At 38.7% G+C, this 25,795-nt stretch overlaps 2 protein-coding genes across 4 annotated transcripts in view; both read right to left on the bottom strand.

Annotated features, from left to right (window-relative positions):
- Nucleotides 1-332: 332 nt before the first annotated feature.
- Nucleotides 333-4,932, bottom strand: LOC147512173 (Alkaline phytoceramidase (aPHC)). 3 transcript variants are annotated; one of them, XM_086595151.1, is made up of 7 exons: nucleotides 4,592-4,932; nucleotides 4,390-4,489; nucleotides 4,197-4,317; nucleotides 3,981-4,102; nucleotides 3,746-3,867; nucleotides 2,160-2,319; nucleotides 333-707 (listed from the first exon to the last, which is right to left on the bottom strand). In XM_086595151.1, exons 1-7 carry the CDS (start codon nucleotides 4,740-4,742, stop codon nucleotides 680-682), a joined length of 804 nt encoding a protein of 267 aa, XP_086451277.1. In that variant the 5' UTR covers nucleotides 4,743-4,932; the 3' UTR covers nucleotides 333-679. The 3 variants fall into 3 exon arrangements, with proteins under 3 accessions (XP_086451277.1, XP_086451275.1, XP_086451276.1); XM_086595150.1 differs by lacking the exon at nucleotides 333-707 and adding an exon at nucleotides 2,902-2,986 and having other exon boundaries at nucleotides 2,166-2,319; nucleotides 4,592-4,780; XM_086595149.1 differs by lacking the exon at nucleotides 333-707 and having other exon boundaries at nucleotides 2,156-2,319; nucleotides 4,592-4,780.
- Nucleotides 4,933-6,292: 1,360 nt separating this feature from the next.
- The window catches only part of LOC147512172 (uncharacterized), a 40,367-nt gene continuing 20,864 nt past the window's right edge, over nucleotides 6,293-25,795 (bottom strand). Inside the window, exons 2-3 of the mRNA XM_086595152.1 lie at nucleotides 6,531-6,645; nucleotides 6,293-6,423 (exon numbers count right to left, since the gene is read on the bottom strand). Coding sequence (XP_086451278.1) covers nucleotides 6,324-6,423; nucleotides 6,531-6,645 — 215 coding nt within the window. The 3' untranslated portion in view covers nucleotides 6,293-6,323. The remainder of the gene's footprint in view (nucleotides 6,424-6,530; nucleotides 6,646-25,795) is intronic.

Raw genomic sequence — 25,795 nt, 5'->3', positions numbered from 1 at the left:
CTGGTAGTTACACATTCTGACAGGAAATTGCAGCTGCCTAGTTCTAGTCAATGATGGAAACAGGAAGGAACATCCAAAATTTAACCAAAGTTAGGAGGCCTTAATGGTTGTCATCCAGCATAATAACAACTTGGCCAGTTATGTAGCCGAACCTGTCAAACTTTCAACTACTCAAAATAGATGAGTAAACCAACTCCTGTTGGGGTTCCACTTAGCTGGTTGGATTAGCAAGAAGACCAGTCAGATGAAATCATTCACTCGCATACCTACAGGGTGGTCGACAAAAGCACACTGCTTGACTAACATACCAATAGTATTGATGAACTCGATTACTTCCACAAAACATAAGTAGAAGAGAAATATAAAATTCCTTTAACAAAGAAACACATATTTTCCTTCTGGTCTATGTACAAACTTCTCAATCAAACCAATGCAACTATAGTAAAAGAAAGAAGTTACAGGGAGTTAGTATAACATCTAGTATCTCCTAGAGGCAACTAGAAAAAAGAAATATGATAAAAGAAATTTCTGACTGTGCTGTACCAGTAGCAATATGAGGAGAGATCATCCATCTACCAGTAAAATTTAGGAGTTAAGAGATCCCTGTATAATCTTCATAAACTTTGCCTTCTCCTTCCTTTCGTCCGACCTTTCTTCAGCTTTGCATTCTTGAATATTTTCACAAACGTTCTTTAAGTTCCCCCAGCCTGTTAAGATCCAGTACAATGAATAAAATGAGAAAGTCCTTAACAAGGCGCCATGCGGTAATTTGTGAAAGAAATGCGTATAAATGGAATCTCAGCAACACCTATTAGATAAGCATAAATGGACATACTGACGTAACCCACTGTACATTTCTGTGACCATAAAGTAACAGCAACCAGATATAACCAATTTACACTTTAACCTGAATGTCCTTGAAAATTAACACAAACTTCAAATGTGTGAACTCGTGGAGTAGTGAACTTACAAAATTACAGCTACCAACCGTTATTGTTTAGGTAACATCTTACTTCTCTTTCCTTCGGTGCATATGGACAATTTTTAGTGTTTTTGGTAACCTCGGGACAACTTCGTTCTCATTTATAGGTATAAATGTTCCCAAAGCATTATTAAAGAACAATTTTCTCAAGGAAACCAACCAAAACAATCAACTTCCCACTGAAAATCCACCATACGAGTAAAGGCTTACATAACGTGAAGAATCTCCATAATCCCTACATATAATCATATTAATCTTAAACGAGTAATGAGGTTTACTGTGCAACCGGTCTGCTTGGTGTATAATATCCTAAGTTTATACCCACAGTAAAAACATGGTGTGTGCAGTAAAAACATGCGCACCAGGTTCGAAACTTGCTATGAACATCTCATTAAACCTTAATAAAACCTAGCAAAAAAAACATGGTGTGTGCAGTAAAAGCATGACCAGCTACCGTTTAAAGATAGTCTGATGTTTTCAATAGAAGTTTGGCAGAGTAACAAGCTATAAAACTTTTGTGTATAGTATGGATCACTTTCTCATAAACAACCCTGTTAACAATCTTAATGGCACAACTTTAAAATAACCACTAGTGTAAACGAGAAAAAAATCATGGTCTAACAGGATTCACAAGGAAATAGCAGGTCTCAGGTGGTATGCAAGGACGACTAATTACTAAATCACGGGGGTTGCAAATCCCTATACTTTGCACATTCTTTTAGTTAATTACTAATACAGTAATGGAGTTTTTCCAACTCTCCCTGGTTCCATACTTCCATCTATGGGTGTATATTCACAGAAGCTTTGAATGTAGAAACACATGTATGACACTTGAGTTACCCTGCACCCCTTTCACTTTAGCATGGATGGATTTCATGAACCATGATGCATATTTCCCTAAAAGTTTAAAGAGTATCTACCATATGATGTTGTGTTCAGGGAAGAAACAAAAGTATGTGTACCTGTATAAGAGTAGAATTAGGGTTTTGGAATTTCAATGTCAAAGCTCTAACCTATCAAGAAGGGGGGAGGGGGGAGAAGAATGATAGATCTAGCATTTGAGAAGTCCATACAATGCCCAAACTAAAATCCACAACCACAGAAATCACTCAAGTAGTGAATGCATAAACAAGGTATAATATCATCGGCCATTCTGAGAAGAAAAAAGAAAACTTACCTTGGAAATCTAAAGCTTCTAAACATGAGCATCACAGTGAGAAAAACAGGAACCATCACTAAGCATAAGTGCTCTAAAGAGTGCCCACTGATGATGTAATGATTCATTCTGTAAATTTTCCGGTCAGCAATATCTTCAAATCTAGAAAGAAGATAAACCCCTGCACCAAATGGTCTTCTGATATTAAGGAAAAATATATTTTCAATAGCATAAAAGAAGTTCATTACAAATTAATATTTCATGAAGGTTCCAGAAATGTTTTAAAAATAACAAACTACATACGACATACTGGAAAACAAAAACAAATAGGCGGAGACAATGAGGTTATATTGCATTTAACACTTTTCACAATAAACGGACTAAGATACATATGAAAAATATACTAACGAATATAAAGACACAAGGAAACAAAAAGAAAAATAAAAAGACACTGTTTGGTAAAGACAAGTCAAATTCAAACCTACCAATCCCGGAAAAATCAGCTAAACATTAATATTTGTACATGCTGAAAAATAAACTCCTGCTCTATATTTGAACAAAGCGGACATGAGATTCTTCAAAACTCTGCATACCTTTTTAGTAACAGTTTCAATCTTCATTCTTACATATTATATAAGTCTGGTCTTTCAAGCAAAAATGCTACAGAAAATTAATATCTTTCGCCTCATTCAAATAAAATGAGCCAAAGACCAAAGTCTAGAGTTTTTTTTTTAAAAACAAAAAAAAAATTATTGGAACAGACCCAGGCTTCTCAAAATGCACAAGTATGGTATCTTCTCTTTTCCTTTTAAGGGCTACCAGGGAAGGAATTTTTTTTTTCTTGTTCCCTGAAAAAAAGAGCGATTTACGTCAGATCCCAGTATAAACTTTTTGTTCAGCCACAAAAAGTCCTATCAAAGTTCAAAGCCATGCTAAACCTTCCATATCATCCAATTTGTTTCAACCCCAACCCCTAACAAAAAACACAGTATAAATTTCTTTAAAGTGTTTTGCCTCTCTATTGAACATTTCAACCTAATCTTTGAAAAACAATGGATGACAGTAAACCCCTTTCTTAGTATCAGAAGCACACCATATAGGAGAAAAGAGTGTGAAGAACTCCAAAAATAGCAATTAGTAATACAGAGGTGTTATTATTAGCAATTTAGTAACCTCTATAACAAGCATAATGGTAAGGGTATCGTTTATCTGCTCTACATTCAATCGATAATGGGATGAGTATTACTAATGTGCCCATCCACAGCAATGTCACAATTGATGGATAAATTTGTGTGCTCAAAACCTAGCAGTTTGGTGGCTTAATGTTAACGCCTTAGTGCAAAAACCTAATAATTAAATTCTAACTCATTCAGTCTAATAGTGTTCACAATCTGATAATAAAATATGAATTGAAGTATAAATTCCACAATTTCTTAGAGCATTTTTTTGACTAAGCTATAAGCTCATAAGTCTTACTATCCATTTCTTCATAGAAACAACTAAAGCTTCACTCCAAGTAAAAATATATCCATCAGATTATAAATCGCAATAATAAAAATGAATAAATAAGTAAATCAAAAATTAAAAATTAAAAAATTGTTTCATACCTGTTGCCCAAAGCCAATATCTGGAATGTGTATACTTGGGCGGGTAACGAATTGCCAAAGTCGGAATCACAACAGAAGGAATTAGATGGAACATCATGCACAACCGAAGATCATCAAAGTTCCTGCAACAAGCTAACACATTACATTCAACAAAAAACTATATCAGATACTTCAGCCCCTTTGCACATAGAAAAAACATCTAACAATCAAGAAACCAAAAAGGACATATATTAACCTTTCATAGGCAATGCTAACCACCGCAAGCGAAAGAAGTGAAAACAAACAAGTTATACCAATCCTTATACCCACTCTTTCCAGAACAAGATTAGAAAGCAATGCAGCATATGCAACCATCATCTGCCACAAACCAATCATAAATATCATACACAGCCCAATTGCAAAAAAAAAAAAAACAATGACAATTCATTACCAAATAACAACGAATACTAACCGGAAACCGATCCCATATAACTCGATTATCCTCGGGCTTTAGATGATAATAAGCAGACCCAAATGCAGTTCCAACTATACCAGCATAGAAAAACACCCAACCCCAAACTTCTCCTCGTGAACTAAAAAACCAGCCCCACATAAGCAAATCAACCAAACTAACACAAAAATCAAAATAAGAAGAAAAAACGCACCTTATTGCAAAAAAGCTTCCTTGCAAACAAAGAACTAGACAGAAAACACCCACAATTAAAAATGGGAAATTTGTTATCACATTCAAAGTATTAGGAACACCTGCACACAACCCAAGCATTAAAATCAACAAAAAGTTTAAAAAAAAAAAAAAAAAAAAAAAGTGGAAAAGATTATGGAAACAAAAGAGAGAAGAGGGTGTGCCTAAAAAGTTACGCATGTCAGCAAAAGAATGGTGTTTAGGAGAGTGAGGGATTTTGGGTGAAGTTAGTAATAAGAAAAAGCAACAAAGAAGAGCAGCAATACAAAGACGAGTTATTTTTGTTTTTCGAAGAAGAGGAGACATTGTCACCATCTTCTCTCTTTTTTCCCTCCTCTATTTTCTTTGATTCTTTCGAATGTTTGTTGTTTGTTTATTAAGGAAAACAAAAACACATGTTTTTCATTCCAGGTTGTTTTCTGTCTTTGTCACGTTGGTTAGACACTTAGTACAAGATATCGCCGATATATCACGATATCTCTCGAGGATTACTTTTTTGATTTTCTTGTTTTCTTGTATATACACAGTTTATTTATAGATGTTGGAGTCCTGAACCTCAGTTATCATTTCTGTTGAAGTTTTACAGAATTCCAGGAGACAAATCATAAAAATCGTTGCAACTTTAAGTAAAATCACTGACCCAAATACTCTTTGCACCAGTGGTTAATTGTTACCTAGAGTATCATGAACAGAAACAGATCATAATCACTGTACATCTAAAGGAAAGGAACAGAGTATCCCTAACTGTGCTTTTGGCTCACGAAAGGAACGTGTTTGATCTTGTCCCAACTCCCAATCTTCTCCATTTTCTTTTATTCTGTCCATGAATTCTGGCAAGGCCACAATCTGAACTTTTTGAAGATTGGTAATGTTTCCAAGTCCGTCTGGAAGTTTCTTTAGTCCATAACACAATTTAATACGCAAATGCTTAAGCCTGGGCATTGCACCGTCCTCAAATGTCAACTTCTCAATGTTATGCAATCTAATCAGCCTTTAAGAACAGGAGTTGTGGAAATCCATGGCCTGAAAAAAACCATTTCCTTTCTAGTGTATGATCGCCCATTTAACGAGTATCTTCAGTTTGGGTATACTTCCCAAGTCCCAACACACCTAATGGGTCATCTTCATATCTAGCAGCGAGTTGTAGTTCCAACTTAGTGACGCTTGACGGAAAACAAGTTTTCAGACTATAGTTTCCTACTGTTACTGGCCCCCTTCGCTTCAATGACCGAAGCCACCCATGCGTTGAAAGAACATTTGACAACCCCCCACCCTTGTACATCCAAGCGGAACCATGAATCTCTAGCGTAAGATCTTGTCCAAAACCATTTATGGCCTGACATGTGAACTTCAGACGAATGCGATGAGCCAAATATAGGTGTCTTAGGTCTTTCATTTTCAATATTCCCTCGGGTAAGTTCTTGACATAATTGCCTCTTAGATCTAGAGTTTGCAGCTTAACCATGTAACAAACGTCACTTGGAAGCCTTTCTAAACCAGTTTTGCGTAACCCCAAGTAGTGCAAAAGAATGAGTTTCCCAATTTCTTTAGGTAAACTGGAGCAAGGTAGTTTTATATTCTCCAAATCCAACACCCTTATCATTCTGATGCCTTCTATAAATTTCCAATCCCAAATGTAGGCGTGTTCAACAGAATCAATATTGGAAAATATTAATGGAGACCGGAGATTCGGATGAGAAGAATTCAAACGGCAATCGTAAGAGCTGTTTTGGATTGCGGTCGTCGTGATTTTGTAGGAGATGCAGAATCGACCTCTCCTGCGATAATAGATAGAAAACCGTCCCTTGTTTTTTTCAGCCTCCGAGATCGCAAGGTCTCCTAACAGATCATGCAATGGAGTGTACAACTCTTCACTGGACGCCCCACGATACCCTTTTATCTACCAGTTGAACCATACTTCTCTGGATTAACTCCTCCAAGGAGTCCTCTGCGACATCTTCCGTATTTTGCTCTCCTCTTGAATGCACAAAACCTTCTGCAACCCAGAGCAAAATGAGTTTTTCGACATTGATCACATAATCTTCTGGATAGATACCGAGATAGAGAAAACACGACTTCAAATGTGGGGGTAAATCAGTGTACCTTAAAGCTAAAATTTCTCGACATGGAATTGATTCTTGACTCAGCTGCCAATTTACACTAGCAAGTACTTTGGACCAAGCGTGAAATGTTCTCTCCTCACCCATCACGAGTCCACCTAGTACAACAATAGCCAATGGTAAGCCACCACACTTGTCAACAATAAAATTTCCCACTTCCACCAACTCAGGTGGGCAAATATCTGAAACAGTGAACACTTTTTTGGAGAAGAGTTCTCAGCTCTTGTTGGGGTTAATACCAATACCAATCGATCCCCACTACACAAATAATTTGTACTTGAACCAATTACTACTCGACAAATTCTAAATATTCACTACAACATAGCTAGCATGCCCAACTCTCTAAACAACTATCAACAACAAATAATAATGTAAAGAGAAGAACAAGCATACCACAACACAAAGATATACCGTGGTTCGGCCAATGATGCCTACTTCTACAAGAACTAATCATTTTATAAAGTAGGAAGAAAGATTACAATCACTCCTTTCAGTCTTTCACCTTACTAGATCACTCCTCTCTCTTTACATGGTTTTCTCTCTGCAAAAGAAACCCAATTTGAGAGCTATCAAAATTGAGAGCTAAGGATAGAGTTATTTCTATAGAGATGGCTACCGGGGAATTGTTGAATGAGGAGACAAAAAGTGGTTCAAGAAGCAGCTCATCTCACTAAGAGATCTTTGTCTCAGAGAAACGGGGGAGAGGTAAAAGCAGAAAACCATCTCATTCTAAAGGTGATGACAGAAGCAAATCTAGGGGTGAAACTAGAACTCTTAAGTTAGAGAGGCAATGTTACTATTGTGCCACCAAAAGTCACTTCAGGTATGAGTGCAAAACATTGAAAAGGGATGAGAAGAATAATTGTGTACATGAAGACATGGTACAAAGGAACGAAAACACAGGCAGAGATACTACCGCACTAGTCAATGATGGTCTAGTGGAAATTGTGTCAGAATGTGGTGTATGTTGTCTTACTACCTCATGTCAGGATATAGAGTGGGTGATAGATATAGGAGCATCCTATCACGTCACACCGCACAGGGGATTCTTCACTACCTATAGCTGTAGTGAGTTTGGTGAGATAAAAAATGGGTAACAGTGGCGTCTCGAAGATTGCAGGCATTGGGGATGTTTATATAGAAACCAATGTCGGATACACCTTGACACTCAAGGATGTAAGACATGTCTCTGACATTCGTCTAAGCCTAATTTCCACTGGGAAGTTAGATGATGATGGCTTTCTAAACTCGTTTGGTAACGGGGTATGGAAACTGAGTAGAGGTTCCATTGTAGCAACCAAAGGGAAGAAAACTTGCTCTCTTTACAAGACACATGCTAGTTTGTGTAAAGCAGAAGTAAATGCGGTAGAGAAAGAAACTTCCTCCGAACTATGGCACAAGAGACTGTGTTATATGGGCGAAAAAAGCTTGGAAGTTCTTACCAAGCAAAAGGCCTTGCCAGATATCAAAGGTACACATTTAAATAGATATACTCACTGTTTGGTAGGAAAGCAACACAGGGTGTCTTTCCAAAGATTCCCGTCTCACAAAAAGGACAATGTCCATGAGCTAATTCACACTGACTTATGTGGTCCTATGAAAGTAAAGTCCCACGGAGGAGCTTTATACTTTTTAACTTTCATTGATGATGCTTCAAGAAAGGTATGTGCATATAGTTTGAAGACCAAGGATGAGGTTCTCAGTGTGTTCGAGACTTTCTATAGTGTGGTGGAAAGAGAAACCGAGAAGCCTTTGAACTATATTCGTTCAGATAATAGGGGAGACTACATTGGGCCGTTTGAAGAGTATTGCAAAAGTTATAGGATTCGTCATGAGAAGACAGTACCCAAGACATCGAAACACAATGGTATAGCCGAGAAGGTGAATCATACCATTGTAGAGAGGATGAGAAGCATGTTCTCTCATTCTAAGTTACCAAGAAGTTACTAGGTATAAGCAATGTGCACAGCTATACATGTGATCAACCTATCGTCTTCAAAGCCTCTAAATAGTGAAATTTCCAGAGAGAGTATGGACAGGTAGAGATGTTGATTATAGATACTTGAGAGTATTTGGGTGTAGGGCATTTGTTCATATTCCCAAGGACGAGAGATCCAAGCTTGATGACAAAGTCAAGCAGTGCATTTTTCTAGATTATGGGGATTAGAAGTTTGCCTACAAACTCTATGATACGATTAACAAGAAAATATCCGAAGTCGAGATGTTATGTTCTTGGAAGACCAAACCATAGCAGATTTCGAGGAGGGTGAGAAGTTACAAGCTTTCACCAATGATATTGTTAATTCAGAACCAGAAGTTCCTACTGTGGAACGTGCAAAAGGCATTAAGAATGCAGAGCGCCATGGGTTTAAAGCTCATGATGATGATCATATTGCTCATGATGGGATAGAACCTATTGATATAGAAGATGCAGATGAAGTGCATGAACCACCACCTGAGCAAGCAGAAGTGCATCCTCCTGAGCCACAAGAAGATGGGGTAAGGAGGTCTGGCAGAGAGAGACAAGCTTTAACCAGGTATGCACCACATATGTATGTTTTACTATCTGATGGTGGAGAACTTATGTACTATCAAGAGACTCTTGAAGGTACAGACAAAGAGAAGTGGTTGAAAGCCCTGCATGATGAGATGGATTCTTTGCATAAGAATCACACTTATGAGTTAGTTGAGAAACCGAAAGGAATAAAAATTCTCAAGAATAAGTGGATCTACAAAGTGAAGCATGAGGAGAATAATCCACACCCAAGGTACAAATCTCGCCTTGTTATGAAAGGATTTGGCTAAAGGAAAGGGATTGACTTTGATGAAATTTTCTCTCCTATAGTGAAGATGATTTCTATCCGGGTGGTATTGGGTCTGATCGCAAGTATGAACATGGAGGTTGAGCAGCTAGATGTTAAGACAACTTTTCTTCATGGAGACCTTGAAAAAGATGTCTACATGGACCAGCCATAGGGGTTTTAAGTCAAAGGCAAGGAGCACCTAGTATGCAAGATGATAAAAAGCTTGTATGGGTTGAAGAAGGCACCAAGACAGTGGTACATAAAGTTTGATTCCTTTATGGCAAAGCAAGGATACAAGAAGTCTGCTTCCGATCATTGTGTGTTTGTTCAGAAATTTCCAGATTGGGATTTCATAGTGCTCTTGTTGTATATGGATGATATGTTGATAGTTGGCCCGAACATCAACAAGATATCCAAGTTGAAAAAAGACTTGAGTAAGTCTTTTGAGATGAATGATTTGGGTCAAACAAAGCAGATACTTGGGATGAGGATCACTCATGATAGAAAGAGTGGGAAGTTGTGGCTTTCTCAAGAAAGCTATATTGAGAAAGTCTTGAAGAGATTCAACATGGATCAAGCGAAGCCAGTCAATTGTCTGCTTGGTGGCCAGTTCTGCATGATCAAAGAGATGTGTCCAAAGGGTGAGCATGAGCAGAGTCAGATGGAAAAGATTCTTTATGCATCCGTAGTGGGCAACTTGATGTATGCAATGGTGTGTACAAGATCGGATATTGCTTTCGTCGTTAGTATTGTAAGCTGATTTATATCAAATCTGGGTAAGGAGCATTGGGAAGGTGTTAAGTGGATATTGAGATATCTCAAGGGTACTTCCAAATCGTGTTTGTGTTTTGGTGGGAGTAACCCCTTACTTGAATGCTACACTGATGTAGACATGGCAGGTGATGTTGACTCGATGAAGTCCATCTTCGGTTATCTGGTTACTTTTGCAGAGGGAGCAGTTTCTTGGCAATCTAAGTTGCAAAAGTGTGTTTCCCTCTCCACTACAGAAGCCGAGTATATTGCAGCCACTGAGTGTTGCAAAGAGATGATATGGATGAAGAGGTTCTTCGATGAACTAGGGCTAAAGAAGAAACAGTTTATAGTTCTATGTGACAGTCAGAGCACCATTCATTTAAGCAAGAATCCGAGTTTTCATTCTAGATCCAAGCACATCCGAGTTTTCATTCTAGATCCAAGCACATACATGTGCGTTACCATTGGATTAGAGAAGTACTCGAAGACAAGCATTTGTGTATTGAGAAGATCTATACAAATAAGAACGGGTCGGATATGATGACCAAAGTTTTACCGAAAGGTAAGTTTGATATTTGTTGTGCTACCGCCAGAATGGTAGCACACTCTTCCAGTTGATTTGGAAATTGCATGGAGATATCCACCCTCGTTGTTCGGGAAGGGGAGATTGTTGCAGTTATCCCTCACAAGAGGATGAAAGAGAAATCAGTTCTGTGTGAAAAGAATCCGAGAGGCACGCCGAGATTAAACTAAAAACCCAAGGCACCCCTTTTGGTAATCGAAGTCACGAAACAAGGTTGTTGAGGGCGCACGCGCTCGAAATTGGTCTTGCCGAGAGCGTACCCGCGCCCATGCCTATATTTGCATTCTAATTTGCTACAGTAACCACGAATTTGAAAGGGCAGTATATAAACAGAAACAAGGTTTTGGAAAACCTAACACAAGAAGAGAAACCCAATTTTGAGAGCTATCAAAATTGAGAGATAATCTTTGCAAAGAGAAAAGCCTGTAAAGAGAGAGTAATGATCTAGTAAGGTGAGAGACTGAAAGGAGTGATTGTAATCTTCCTTCCCACTTTATAAAAGGATTAGTTCTTGTGGAAGTAGGCACTATTGGCCGAACGACCGTATATCTTTGTGTTGTGGTATGCTTGCTCTTCTCTTTACATTATTATTTGTTGTTGATAGTTGTTTAAAAAGTTAGGCATGCTAGATAGGTTGTAGTGAATATTTAGAATTTGTCTGGAGTAGTAGTTGGTTCAAGTACAAGTTATCTGTGTGGTGGGGATCGGTATTAACCACAACAGCTCTCACCTTTGTTAAGTAAATGTAATGCATGGTGATAGTGAGTTGACCGATCCGCATGTAAGGCAACATCTTTATTGCGAGTAGAAATTATTAGAAGTAGTTCTTCATGTCATAGTGCAGAGCGCGCCCGCGCTACCACTAAGTAGTACATAACACAATTAGAACGCGCCGGCGCCCCGTGATTCACAATTGTTCAGTAGATTTAGCGCGCCCGCACCTCAAGTTAAATACACGCACCGTCTATTTTTGTTCCTATTTTAGAATGTTGTAATCTCTATATAAATAATTTTAATCTCCTTAGAAATCAATCAAGTAAATATTCTCAAATCTCTCTCTCTAATTTATCATGGTATCAGCCTAATTTCGATCCAAACCCTAACCCTAACCACTCAAAGCTTCCGCCTCCTCTCAATTCTCAATGGTCGACGCCTCAAACACCAATAATGACTCTCCTCCAGGTTCTGATGATCCTTTCTTTGTCCACCACTCAGATAGCCCCATGACTATTATATTCTCATATCTCCTCTGTTATCCGGTGACAATTATCCGACTTTGTTACGGTCTATCTCTATAGCCCTTCGAGCAAAAAATAAGTTTGGTTTTGTCGATGGCTCTGTCACACCTCCTAGCACTCCTAAAGAAAAATCCAAGTGGTCACGATGTGATGACCTTGTTGCTTCATGGATTCTGAATTCTGCTTCTCTAGATATCTGTGGAAGCATCCTCTATGCCGACTCTGCATTCGAAATCTGGAAAGATCGAGGTGATCGTTTTACAAAAACTAATGCACCCAAGGTTTTTCAACTGAAGGATTCCGTCACTCTTCTCAAGCAAGACAATCGTACAGTATCTGTTTATTTCACTTTGCTTAAATCGTTCTGGAATGAATTAAGTTTTTTATCTACTATACCTGCTTGTACTTGTGGTCATGCATCTATTTTTGCCAAAGAGGTTGAAGACGGTCGTTCTATGAAATTCATGCAAGGGCTAGATGCTCGTTTTCAATCCATCCGCAGTCAAATTCTCTTAATGGATCATTTTCCTCGTATATCCAAGATTTATTCTTTAATCCGACAGGAGGAGACGCAACAAGAGATTCATGCACTCTCTCTTCCTTCTACTCCGGACGCTGCTGCCCTGAGTATTCACTTTCAAAAGACCAACTGGGCTTCTTCTTTGAAATCAGGCCCGTCTAAACCTCCGCAGCACAACAATGGTTCGCCTCAGCCAAGAGTGCGTGCGCCCTCCGATACAGGGCAACCAGAGCGCGCATGTGCTCGTCCATTCTGCAACCACTGTAACCAAGTTGGACATCATATTGGTACATGTTACAAACTGCAACGATATCCACCCAAGCCTGCTCAAACCAATTCGGTTGCTACAGGCTCCACTTCTCCTGCTTTCTCCACAGAACAATACAACCAACTTCTCAGTTTACTTGATTCAGGTAGTACCACTTCACAAGCAAATCTAATAGGTATATCTCTCTTGTGTTTTTCTAAATCCATATGGATCATTGACTCTGGTGCTACCAATCATGTATGTTCATCATTACATCTGTTTTCTCATTATCATACTTGTTTAACACATTCTACTCTTAAACTTCCGAATGGCACAGACCATTTAATTACTCATGTTGGTAGTGTTATTATCTCTCCTCTATTGCGTCTTGACAATGTTTTGTTTGTTCCCACATTTCATTTTAACTTGCTTTCCATTAGTAAACTAGTCAAATCTCACTCTATCTCTATCACATTCACTAATGATTCTTGCATTTTTCAGGACCAGTTATCGAAGAAGAAGATTGGATTGGGACGGCTTGATAGGGGACTCTACCATCTCCAACTAGCTTCGGTTTGCTCATTCCACAACTCTACCACCAATAATTTATGGCATTATCACATAGGACATCTCTCTTTCATGCCTTTGCAGATTTTAGCTAAGCAGTTTCCTTTCATTTCTAGTTCCAATAATGCTACTTGCAATGTATGTCCGCAAGCTAAGCAAACACGTTTATCTTTTTCTCATAGTTCAATAAAAACTATTAGACCTTTCCAAATGATTCATTGTGACATATGGGGTCCTTTTCATTTACCATCTTATTCCAATGCTCCTTTTTTCTTAACTATTGTCGATAATTTTAGTCGCGCTATATGGATTTATCTTATAACTGTCAAATCTGAAACTGCCATGCATTTACAATCCTTTTTTGTCATGGTTCATACTCAATTTCACTCTACAATGCATTCACTCATATATGGCCATAGCAACATTGATGGCCATTTTCATGAAATCCAAGTCCTTCGATCTGACAATAGATCCGAATTTATATCCTATAACATGCAATAAATTTTTTCAAAACATGGGGTTATCCACCAACGTAGTTGCGTTGCTACTACCAAAAAAAACGCTGTTGTTGAAAGTTACTCAACGTTGCACGAGCGTTACATTTTCAAGCTCATCTCCCATTATCCTTCTGGGGTGAATCCATACTCACCACATGCTATCTCATTAACAAAAATCCTGGCACCTTGTTAAATGACAAATCACCTCATGAGCTTTTATTTACAACACCTCTCACTCTTGTCCACCTTTGTGTTTTTGGTTGTTTATGTTTTGCTCACAACACTTCTATTAAAAGTAAGTTTGATCACCGTGGGAAACCTGGCATCTTCATTGGTTATCCTTATGCTCAGAAGGGCTATCGCATTTATGATTTATCTTTCAAGAAAATTTATACTTCCCGTGACATGATTTTCCATGAGAATGTCTTCCCCTATCAAAATTTATCTTCCCCATGATAAGTGCTCAAAAAGTGCTATTTAACCCTCGATTATGCCTCTTGTTTAGCCATCTTAGTGGACTAATAGTGTTTATAAGTTGTGTTTTAAGATTCTACAGTTGAAAAAGAGAGTTTTGTAGAATATTAGAGAAAATGGGGTAAAACGAAGCAATTCGGAGCATCAATGATCACATGGGAGGTCCGTGGACAATCATGGAGAAGGCCAAGGAATTGGAGCTATTAAATATGCGACTTGGACCTATTTTAAAGTCTATTTGGAAGCCCAAGGCCAAAGGATTCGTTGCTTGGACCAAAGCCCGCAAAAGAGGATAAAAGGATAGAAGCGTAAGAGAAAAATCGGCTTATCGTCACGGGACGATAGATCGAAAGGCCCGTCAGACGCATTGATTGCATCGGGGACGATAGACCGAAAGGCCCGTCGGGCATTGATTAAGTCCGGGGCGATGGATAATGCGCCCGTGGGCGCATGAATCGACACTGTAGCCAATTCCTTCTCAGTTTTGAAGACGAAGTCGGACTCTCGAAAAGAAACCTATTTGTATTAGGAAACAAATGGACGGTTTGGAATGCTTCTAGAACTCATTGTAACCCCTATAAATAGAGGACCTAAGTGCCTCATGTAATTTGCCAATTAAACTTATATTCTTGTCTCGAACTTGAGGCGAGAGAGATTAATAATAAAATATCGGTTTTAACTAGGTCTTAATAAATTAGTCTTTCTAGTCTTATGTTCTTCAACTCTTCTTCTTCTCGTTCTTCGTGTTCTTCCTTCTATATGGAAGGCTAATCTTCTCCTTCAAGGGAGGAGATGAAGCCGATGCTTAAGGTTTAATGATTCTTCCTCCGGTTCATGGTGTTCTTCAATCAGGTTAGTTCTTTATGTTTGTAGTTATTAATTCCATTGCCCACACCGGGGATGGAAGTATAGAATAGGGTTTATGTTTTGCAATATTAATATCATGCTAGTGTTCTTTACTTTTCTTCTAGTAGTGTAATTCTTTAGAGTTAAGGAAGTATTCTTTGTGTTGCCTTAGAAGGGGTAGCTCGGGGGAGGGTACTTTAGGGGGAAGTATTCTTTGTGTTTGCCTTAAGTGGTGATTCATTGAATGGTCACCCTATTAGGAAGTACTCCTTGATGTTGCTCTTGGTAATACATTGAATGGCTGCCCGAGCTTACATAAAAGGAAAGAAGATATTAATAGCATAAACATAAGAACAACCTTAAGTAGAGTTAATTGTTAACGATGTTTCATCCAAAGGGCATCGGCACTCGCTTTCGATTACCTAATTGTAGTCTACTTGTAAGAACAACCATGAAGCGGAAGGTCATAGATTAAAAGTATTGGTGGATTCTAATCTCTTGAATTCTCTCTTTATAAATTCTCAATAGTTTAGTTAGTTTAGCTTAGTTTAGCATTAGAATCTACAATCTCTACAACATTAGTTTTAATCCCTCAAACCCCTTTCCAAATTCCGTCCTTCACATAACATACACTTAAAAGTTGAGCGATACCCTACTCATCCTTTTTACTTAGTGAGGGATAATTAGGTTTTGATATGCTTCTCTTTTGTTCAACGATCATCATCTATCTACATCATCCATACACCATCTAAACACACAAAAAGAGGTAGTGGTCAAATGGCGCCGCTGCCGCTTTAAGTTGTTTATGTTTAACGTTTTCTTTCAAGATTAAAATTTTGGATATTGAGGGTAATTTTAGCGCGTCATCCATCCTTTTAAGAAAGAAAGAAGCTTGAAGGACATCTCAAGACAAGATCTACCATCCAGGTTAGTCGAATCTTCATTCTTTTTATTGCTTTCTTAGTATAGTTGCATCATAGTTTAGTTTTATTGCTTTCTAGTATAATTGCATTTAGGATCTTTTCAACAATTGAAGTTGTAAGCCAACACAAATGAAATATCGGACTCTAGTGTTTCTTGTCCGAATCTTGACAAACGGACTATCGTGCGTAGGGCGGTGGTACTTAAGCAATCCAAGTGATTCACCATAACCCTGAAGAGACAACTTTTAGACAATCGAAGCGAGATACTAGCTGCAAAGCCCAACCCAAATTGAAGGAAAGTAGTTTTACATTCTAGTATAATTTAGAATAGTTGCATATTAGTTTAATTACCTAGTTTAATTTTTTTTTTTTTTTTTTTTTTTAGTTTTTTTTTTTTCTTTTTTTTTTTCGAATTTTCTAGTGTATGCCCGTCGTCCATATCATCGTCCAAGAAGAACACAAAAGTGGACAAGGGTTAACAACCAACTCACAAGAATACTAGGCGAGATTAATACAATGGCCGCAAGCAATGATGGAGGTGTTTTGGACACCAATAATCCCGGCTATCCCACCCATGCAAAACCAACAGAGGAAGAAGGCGAGCGACTTCTATTCGCCAATTATTGGAGACCCACCCAAATAGTATTGTTTTTCCGAGACGAAGCTAATCAATTTGAACTTAGAGCATCGGTAATCTCTATGCTTCCAAAGTTCAATGGTTCGCATAATGTTGACCTTATGTTCACATGAACAAATTTCTATCGATCCTCGAAACTTTCAAGAACGAGAATATCGGGGATGAGGGTATCAAGTTAATTCTTTTCCACTCTCACTCGAAGGTAAAGCATCCGAATGGTTAACTACACAGCGCGACCGATCAATTCAATCAACAACCGAGAAGTTGAGAACAAAGTTTATGAACAAGTTCTACCCACCCCGAAGATAGATGCCATGCGCCAGTTTCCATCGACAATTTCAAAGGGGAAGGTGGTGAAGAATATCATCAAAGCCGGGAGAAATTCAATAATCTGCTAGTCTCATGTCCACATCATGGTTATGATAAGAGCACACCGCTCATTTTTTCTTTTCGAGGACTTTCTACTATGAACAAGCGGATGATACCAATGCATCAAGGTAAGTTTACATCATTGGATGGAGAGGAAGCCTACAACTTTCTCGAGAATTTAGTCAAGACACTTTCAACAATGAGTACTAGCAACGAGGGCGTAGCTAGAGTGGAGGGTGCCAAGAAATTTGGCAACCAAATTCAAGAAGACCCAAAATCAAGCAATCTTATCAATTATGGCAAGCCTATCAACGGGACTTGAAAATTTAAACAAGAAGTTTGATCGGTTCTCCATGAATCCTCCAAAACCAAACAATTTCCAAGCTAAACCTCGACCATCCAAGCCTTGTTATACCATTTGTGAGCTATGTTCCGATGAAGGCCACACCAATCAAGAGTGTTCAGTACTATCTGGATACTAATGCGAGGCATGTAGTATCAATTCTTTAGGAAGAAATAACCGGTTCAATCGAGGACGAAATTATTGGAAGCCACAAAATACAAATCGGGAATTTTCCTCCGTGATTTCAAAATCGATCAAATCGGTTCGAATAACCGATGATCGGTTCCAAAACCGCCCGGAACCATACGTAAAATCAACAATCATACTAGAACCAAAGAATACCAAGCCAACACAAACGAGAGTTAGTACGGATCTTATGAGTGGATATATTGCCCTACCTACTCGGTCGAAGCAAAGCGGTTATCCCACATCCGAAAGAAGCTATCACCACCATTGTCAATGAAATGGTGAAACGGACAAAATCAAAGAACCCGAAGTTGGAGAATAACTTTAGTGTCATTCAAGGCCGGATAGGGCAAAATCGGCTGCCGCGCTTGACAGAGAGATCAAAAGGAGCATTACCAAGCGGTAGAGGCCAAATCCGAAAAGGAAGAGGTATCTTGCGGTGGATAACACGGAGATTACTCGGTCGAATGCCCAAGTCAATTCTGTCACCACTCGAGGTCGGGCAAGAAAGTTGATAACAAGATTGTCTATGAACCAGGAAAAGATTCTATGGAACCTAAGGTAACTTATGTCCCCACCATCCCACCCGATTCTAACATTCCGGATATATCTAGTGTTGTGCCACCACTCTTGAAAAACTGTTGCAAAAAGTTGAAGGAACTACCGTGGAAGTAAGTAAGAAGAAGCCATCACGAGTGACTCCACTGTCACTCCACTAATTGTTACCAAACCAACCGAAGCCGAAAAGAAGAGAACTGATTTTGAAGAATCCGCCCGACCGTTTCCTTCAAAACTAGTGAATACCGAAAAAGATGACCGGTCTGAGGAGATTTGCGATGTATTTCAAATTCTGATTAATATCCCATTTCGACCACCATCAAGCAAGTTCCCTCGTATGCCAAGTTCCCCGAAAGATCTAGTAAAGAAGAAGACCAACATTCCGAAAGAAGCTTTTATCGCCAAAGATGTTCATCGTTACTCTGAGAATCTATCGGTTGTGGAAACCGAAAGATCCCGGAAGTCAACTGCTACATCGCGATGGAGATTCTTTGGAGGAACAAGCTTTACTAGATTTGGGTGCCAGTGTGAATCTTCTACCATATTTCGTCTATGAGAAGTTGGGCTTGAAGGATCTAAAACCGACTGATGTTACTTTATAGTTGGCAGATAGATCAGTGAAGATACCTAGAGGACTAATTGAAGACGTCATAGTCAAGATCGAAGATTTCTATTATCCGGTTGATTTCATAGTACTAGACACAGAACCTACATCTGGTAGGCAGATACCAATCATTCTAGGCAGACCATTCTTGGCCACTGCAAATGCACTCATCAACTGTCGAAATGGTAATATGACGTTATCCTTTGGTAATATGAAAGTTGAGACCAATGTTTTCCATATGTTACAAAGAACCACGGAAGTATGTGTTGTGAACGAGGTCTGCATGATTGAAGCGTTAGCGCAGATTATCGACTCATTCATATCCTGGCCGACGAGTTATTGAAAGCTCGACGGACTTCAGTTGTGAGGAACTTAGTGTTGAGTCAATCAATGCGATTTTGGATTCATCACCCGTCATGGATGACATCAAGTTCAAAGAAAAACTTGAATCGCCTATGCTTGATGGACCACCTAAAGAGCTTAAGAAGGAGCCACCTAAGCTAGAATTGAAGCCTTTACCGCCTACACTCAAGTATGTTTTCTTGGGAGATTTGGGAACCTACCCAAGTAGTCATTGCATCGATTTGATTGCGGAGCAAGAATCCGTGTTAGTAGCACTTTTAAAGGAACACAAGTCGGTATAGGTTGGACAATTGATGATATCAAGGGGATCACCCTATGATAGTTCAACATAGGATTCATCCGGAAGAGGATTCCAAGACTTCTAAGCAACCACGAGAGGAGGCTTAATCCGAAAATGAAGGAAGTAGTTAGAGAAGAGGTCGTCAAACTCCTTGGCGCCAAAGATTATCTACCCTATTTCGATAGTCAATGGGTTAGTCCAGGTTCAAGTTGTGCCAAAGAAGTCCGAACCACGATGATCGAGAACGAGAACAATGAGTTGATTCCAACCAAGATTCGGGGATGGAGAGTTTGCATCGACATGTGAAAGTGAATAAGCGCATCGAGGAAAGACCATTTTCCATTGCCATTTATCGATCGGATGTTAGAAAGATTAATTTGGACAAGCTTACTACTACTTTCTTGATGGTTACTCGGGATATTTTCAAATCCATATTCACCCCGAGGACCAAGAGAAGACCACATTCACATGTCCATTCGAACATTAAGCCTACCGTCATTATGCCTTTTGGTCTATGCAATGCACCGGCCACTTTTTAGCGATGCATGATGAGTATTTTTGACGACATGGTGGAGAAATACATGGAAGTTTTTATGGATGATTTTTCAGTTTTTGGATCATCTTTTGAGGATTGCCTACACCATCTCTCCTTAGTCCTTAAACGTTGTTGCGATACCAACTTAGTTCTGAACTGGGAAAAGTGTCACTTCATGGTAAAGGAAGGGATAGTGCTAGGTCACCAAGTTTCAAAGGAAGGAATTCTAGTAGATCGAGCGAAGATTGATATTATAAAGGATCTACCCAAACCGAGAACTGTCAAAGATATCCGTGCCTTCCTAGGTCACGCGGGATTCTACCGTCGATTTATCAAAGATTTCAGCAGAATTGCAAGACCGCTGTCACATCTGTTAGGGAAAGATATTGTCTTTGATTTTGATACATCATGTGTTGAAGCTTTTATGAAGTTAAAGGAAGCACTAACTTCAGCACCAATCATTCGTGCGCCCGATTGGAGCCAGCCATTTGAAATCATGTGTGATGCATCTGATTATGCTATAGGAGCCGTTCTAGGACAAAGAGACAAGAAAGTGTCATATGCAATCTACTATGCTAGCAAGACTCTAAATGGAGCTCAGATTAATTATTCTACCACTGAGAAAGAACTCTTAGCCGTCGTCTATTCTCTTGACAAATTCCGACAATATCTTATAGGTTCAAAGGTGATTGTCTATACTGACCATGCTACCTTGCGTCATTTACTCGCTAAGCAGGATGCCAAGCCAAGATTGATCCGATGGATACTACTTTTACAAGAATTTGATTTGGAGATACGTGATAAGAAAGGAACGAGAGAATGTCGATTCTTCGATCACCTTTCTAGATTGCTAGTGGAGAATACGGAAGACAATTTACAAATCTGTGAGACTTTTCCCCGATGAACAGGTTGTTCAAGATATATCGAAAGTGCCATGGTACGACCACATTGCAAATTATCTTGTGACCGACAAGGTACCATCACATTGGAGCAAGCAAGAAAAAGATTTATTCTACTCAAAGGCGGATATTATTTTTTGGGATGATCCATACTTATTCAAGAAGTGTTCGATCAAATTATTTGAAGATGCATCCCGAATTGGAACAAGAATCCATTCTATCATTCTCATCATGATCAAACTTTCATGCGGAGGACACTTTGGCCCGCGTCTGCATCGCAGACAAAGGTATTACAAGCTGGATTCTATTGGCCTACTCTTTTTAAAGATGCAAATATTTATTGCAAAGCATGTCCGAGATGCCAATTTACGGGTAAAACCTCGAAAAGGTTCGAGTGGCCTCAACAACCGATCCTTATCTCGAAATCTTTGATGTATGGGGTATAGATTTCATGGGACCATTTCCTCCTTCTTTGGTTACACCTACATTCTACTTGTTGTGGACTATGTTTCAAAATGGATTGAAACAGTTCCTACGAAGACCGCCGATCATAAAGTCGCCGTGGACTTTTCACGAAGAAGAACATTATACCAAGATTTGGAACACCGGTGAGCCATCATCGGTGATAACGGTTCTCACTTCAGAACCGTGTATTTGGGAATCTTATGGCAAAGTATGGAGTAATTCACAAGCTAGCTTTTACCATATCATCCTCGGACTAATGGTCAAGTAGAAGTTTGAATAGGAAATCAAGAGTATTCGAGAAGACAAGAATCCATCTAGGAAAGATCGGTCTCTTAGACTCCAAGATGCACTATGGGCATACAGAATAGCATTCAAAACACCCATAGGGATGTAAGCCTATCGCTTGGTATATGGAAAAGCGTGTCATCTACCCGGTGAGTTAGAACATAAAGCCTATTGGGCGTTGAAAGAGATGAATTTCAACCTAGATCAAGCGGGAGAAAGGAGGAAGCTTCAGATCAGTGAATTAGAGGAATTGAGAAGTGATGCTTATGATAAGTCGAGGATTTACAAGGATAAGACTAAAGCATTACATGATAGAAGAATTCTGAAGAGAGAATTTGAACCTGGACAGAAGGTTCTGGTCTACAACTCTCGTCTAGAAATTTTCCCTGGAAAGTTGAGATCTAGATGGACGGGACCGTTTGTAGTAAGACATGTCACACCTTTTGGAGCTATTGAAGTAGAAGACATAAAGAGAATGACTCGTTTCAAAGTCAATGCTCATCGACTAAAGCCTTTTCTGGAGTTACCTACTGGAGACGTGGAGGCCATTTTTCTCAAGGATCCGGTTTATCAGACCACTGTTGAAGCGGAAAATTGGGGTAAGTTACCTACACACCTTAAAGATTACATTCTATGTCTTGCTGAACCTGTTACTCTGTCTAGTTTAAGTTTTTTGCATGAGGAAGCCAAGCGTCGTAAGCTTAACTCCTTAGGATCTCATTAGTATAAGTGCCACTGATAGCCGGGCCCTCAGATTTTCATAACTTTGTCCTTTACTGAGAGGAGTTGCAAGCACGAGTCAAAGTCTCATAACTCTAGTAGACCGAATTATATAAAATGTCTATAGGAAGTAAGCATGTTGTTGAGAGATCAGTTTTGGAATGGGAATTCTAGTCTTGAGGATCTGACTTTAAAAGACTCACATTATGTCTTGGGGATCTGACGTAAAAAGACCTAAAAATTTGTTTCTTGAACTAATTCTGATATTCGGCATCAATGGTAATATCCTACCTTTTTCTCATCCATTTCATTTACTTCTTTATACATTGAGGTCAATGCATGCATAAGTAGGGGGAGGGTGTACTTGAGAAATGAATTTTGAAAATTAGTTTTCAAAAACAAAAATATTTTTGTTTCCAATATCGATTAGCATGAGAAAAAATGAATTTTAATGATGAGTCCGGGATATAGATTCTATCTTGCTTAGTCTTTGAGTTTGATAGATAGTTGATATTATTGATTTCATTACCGCTTAGACTATTTATTATGCTCGGACATAGTTCTTATTGATAGAATTCTTTATCAAGGCACCACCATAATACTTGGTCAGTTTTGTGTACTTTTGCTAGAAGAGATATTTAAACCCCTAGTAAACTGAAAGTAGAATTTTTAGACTTAGCCCGTGAGACTTGAGCTTTATACTCATTTTTGGAGAGTTCTTACGAAAAAATCCGAGTCTTAGTGACTCATCATCTTTCAGTTCTTTATATCGTTGTAATATAGTCTCATTATTCTTTAATTTGGTTAATCACGAAGTGACACATCAACTGGGGAGATAGCCATTAGGTCTTGTAGTCTATTCAAAAACAGAGTATCATCTCGATAAGTCAAGTAGTGAACCCATTCAGCCTTTATCCCACCTAGTAGGACCATCATGTTAAACCCTTTTGAGCCTTTACAATAAACCATTTTCTTTCATAAAACCCTTTACATTCACCCCAACTCCGCACAAGGAGTATAGCCAAAATCTTTATCAGCCATACCCATATGTTTCGAATACGAGGGGCATAAGGAGGAAGAAAGACCAAAAAGGAAGATTACAAGGAAATACCGAGAGATACAATGAATCCCATCATTCTGTTTTAAAGTGAAAGAAGCTAGTGGAAAACAAGCATATCCAAAGACTAATCAAGGATATACCAATCGAAGTTAAAAAAAAAAAAAAAAAAAAAAAAAGTTGAAATCGTAATGGATGGAAAAGCTAAGATAAAGGAAGAATTTTCTCTCGCAATACGAGAATTTGAAGAAATCTTCCAAAGAAAGAAGCAAAACCTTTAGTGTTTTCGAAAACAACCTTAGAATCCTTTTTACCTTTCCTTCATAAACCAATACCCAAGCCAAGTTACAACCCATGACTTATCATTACAATATGGTAATGAAGTCTAGAATAGGTGAGAGGATGCTAAAGTGAAGGACCCGACACTTCATATGTGATTGACATTCTTTCCATGAGACTAATTTTATTCAAGTCCGTTTTTCAAGGTAGTATGTGGGATGTTCAGATGCATTATTCTTTTCCCCACATACATGAGGTAAAATAGTAGACCATCTTCTGAGAGATTCTTTTCTGAGAGTATGACCGGTGAGGATTGAAAGTCGAGATTATCTACCTATGGTAAACTAGGGATTCCGTTTCTTGGATAGGAGAGTATAGAAGATTGACTAAGTACACACATAAGCCTTGATTGAGAATTCTGTAAATTTTTACTATCTCCCATCATAATCTATGAGTCTTTGCAGAAATGTAGTTAGCAATGGAGACTGTCTATTGGGGTAAGCACTAAGTAGGTAAGGAATTTCTCTCTCTGAAAAATACTATCATTCTTGAACATGCTATTAATTGATTTTGTGGGTATATCACCTGAAAACCCTCACAAGACTATAACTCGTCCTTTTTGGGGAACTTAAAGGTTTAAAGCCTTGTTGCATATGGTAAATGCAATCGCGATGCCTGCGAAAATGAGTTAGGATTTTATTTTTGTTATTAGGATGTGATTTTGATCACTTATCTATTTTTTTATCTTATTTGCTAAGAGACTAGCAAAAGGCTAGTTGGGAGTTGTGATAAGTGCTCAAAAAGTGCTATTTAACCCTCGATTATGCCTCTTGTTTAGCCATCTTAGTGGACTAATAGTGTTTATAAGTTGTGTTTTAAGATTTTCTGAATTGAAAAAGAGAGTTTTGTAGAATATTAGAGAAAATGGGGTAAAACGAAGCAATTCGGAGCATCAATGATCACATGGGAGGTCCGTGGACAATCATGGAGAAGGCCAAGGAATTGGAGCTATTAAATATGCGACTTGGACCTATTTTAAAGTCTATTTGGAAGCCCAAGGCCAAAGGATTCGTTGCTTGGACCAAAGCCCGCAAAAGAGGATAGAAGGATAGAGCAGAAGAGAGAAAATCGGCTTATCGTGCTGGGACGATGGATCGAAAGCGCCCGTGACGCATTGATTGCATCACGGGGCCGATAGACCGAAGCCCGTCGACGCATTGATTAAGTCTGGGACGATGGATAATGCGTCCGAGACGCATGAATCGACATCTTGAGCCAATTCCTTCTCGGTTTTGAAAACGGTCGGACTCTCGAAAGAAACCTATTTGTATTAGGAAACAAATGACGGTTTGGAATGCTTCTAGAACTCATTGTAACCCCTATAAATAGAGGACCTAAGTGCCTCATGTAATTTGCCAATTCGCTTATATTCTTGTCTCCTTAACTTGAGGCAGAGAGATTAATAATAAAAGATCGGTTTTAACTAGCCGAAGTCTTAATAAATTAGTCTTTCTAGTCTTATGTTCTTCAACTCTTCTTCTTCTCGCTCTTCGTGTTCTTCCTTCTATATGGAAGGCTAATCTTCTCCTTCAAGGGAGGAGATGAAGCCGCTTAAGGTTTAATGATTCTTCCGGTTCATGGTGTTCTTCAATCGGTTAGTTCTTTATGTTTGTAGTTATTAATTCCATTGCCCACACCAGGGGATGGAAGTATAGAATAGGGTTTATGTTTTGCAATATTAATATCATGCTAGTGTTCTTTACTTTTCTTCTAGTAGTGTAATTCTTTAGAGTTAGGGAAGTATTCTTTGTGTTGCCTTAGAAGGGGTAGCTCGGAGTGGCTGCCTAGGGGAAGTATTCTTTGTGTTTGCCTTAAGTGGTGATTCATTGAATGGCTGCCCTATTAGGAAGTACTCCTTGATGTTGCTCTTGGTAATACATTGAATGGCTGCCCGAGCTTACATAAAAGGAAAGAAGATATTAATAGCATAAACATAAGAACAACCTTAAGTAGAGTTAATTGTTAACGATGTTTCATCCAAAAGGCATCGGCACTCGCCGATTACCTAATTGTAGTCTACTTGTAAGAACAACCATGAAGCGTAAGGTCATAGATTAAAAGTATTGGTGGATTCTAATCTCTTGAATTCTCTCTATAAATTCTCAATAGTTTAGTTAGTTTAGCTTAGTTTAGCATTAGAATCTACAATCTCTACA

Source organism: Coptis chinensis, chromosome 3 (genome assembly GCF_015680905.1).
Source record: "Coptis chinensis isolate HL-2020 chromosome 3, ASM1568090v1, whole genome shotgun sequence".
In the NCBI taxonomy this organism is placed as follows: Eukaryota; Viridiplantae; Streptophyta; class Magnoliopsida; order Ranunculales; family Ranunculaceae; genus Coptis; species Coptis chinensis.
This window is presented reverse-complemented; position numbering and strand designations above follow the sequence as displayed.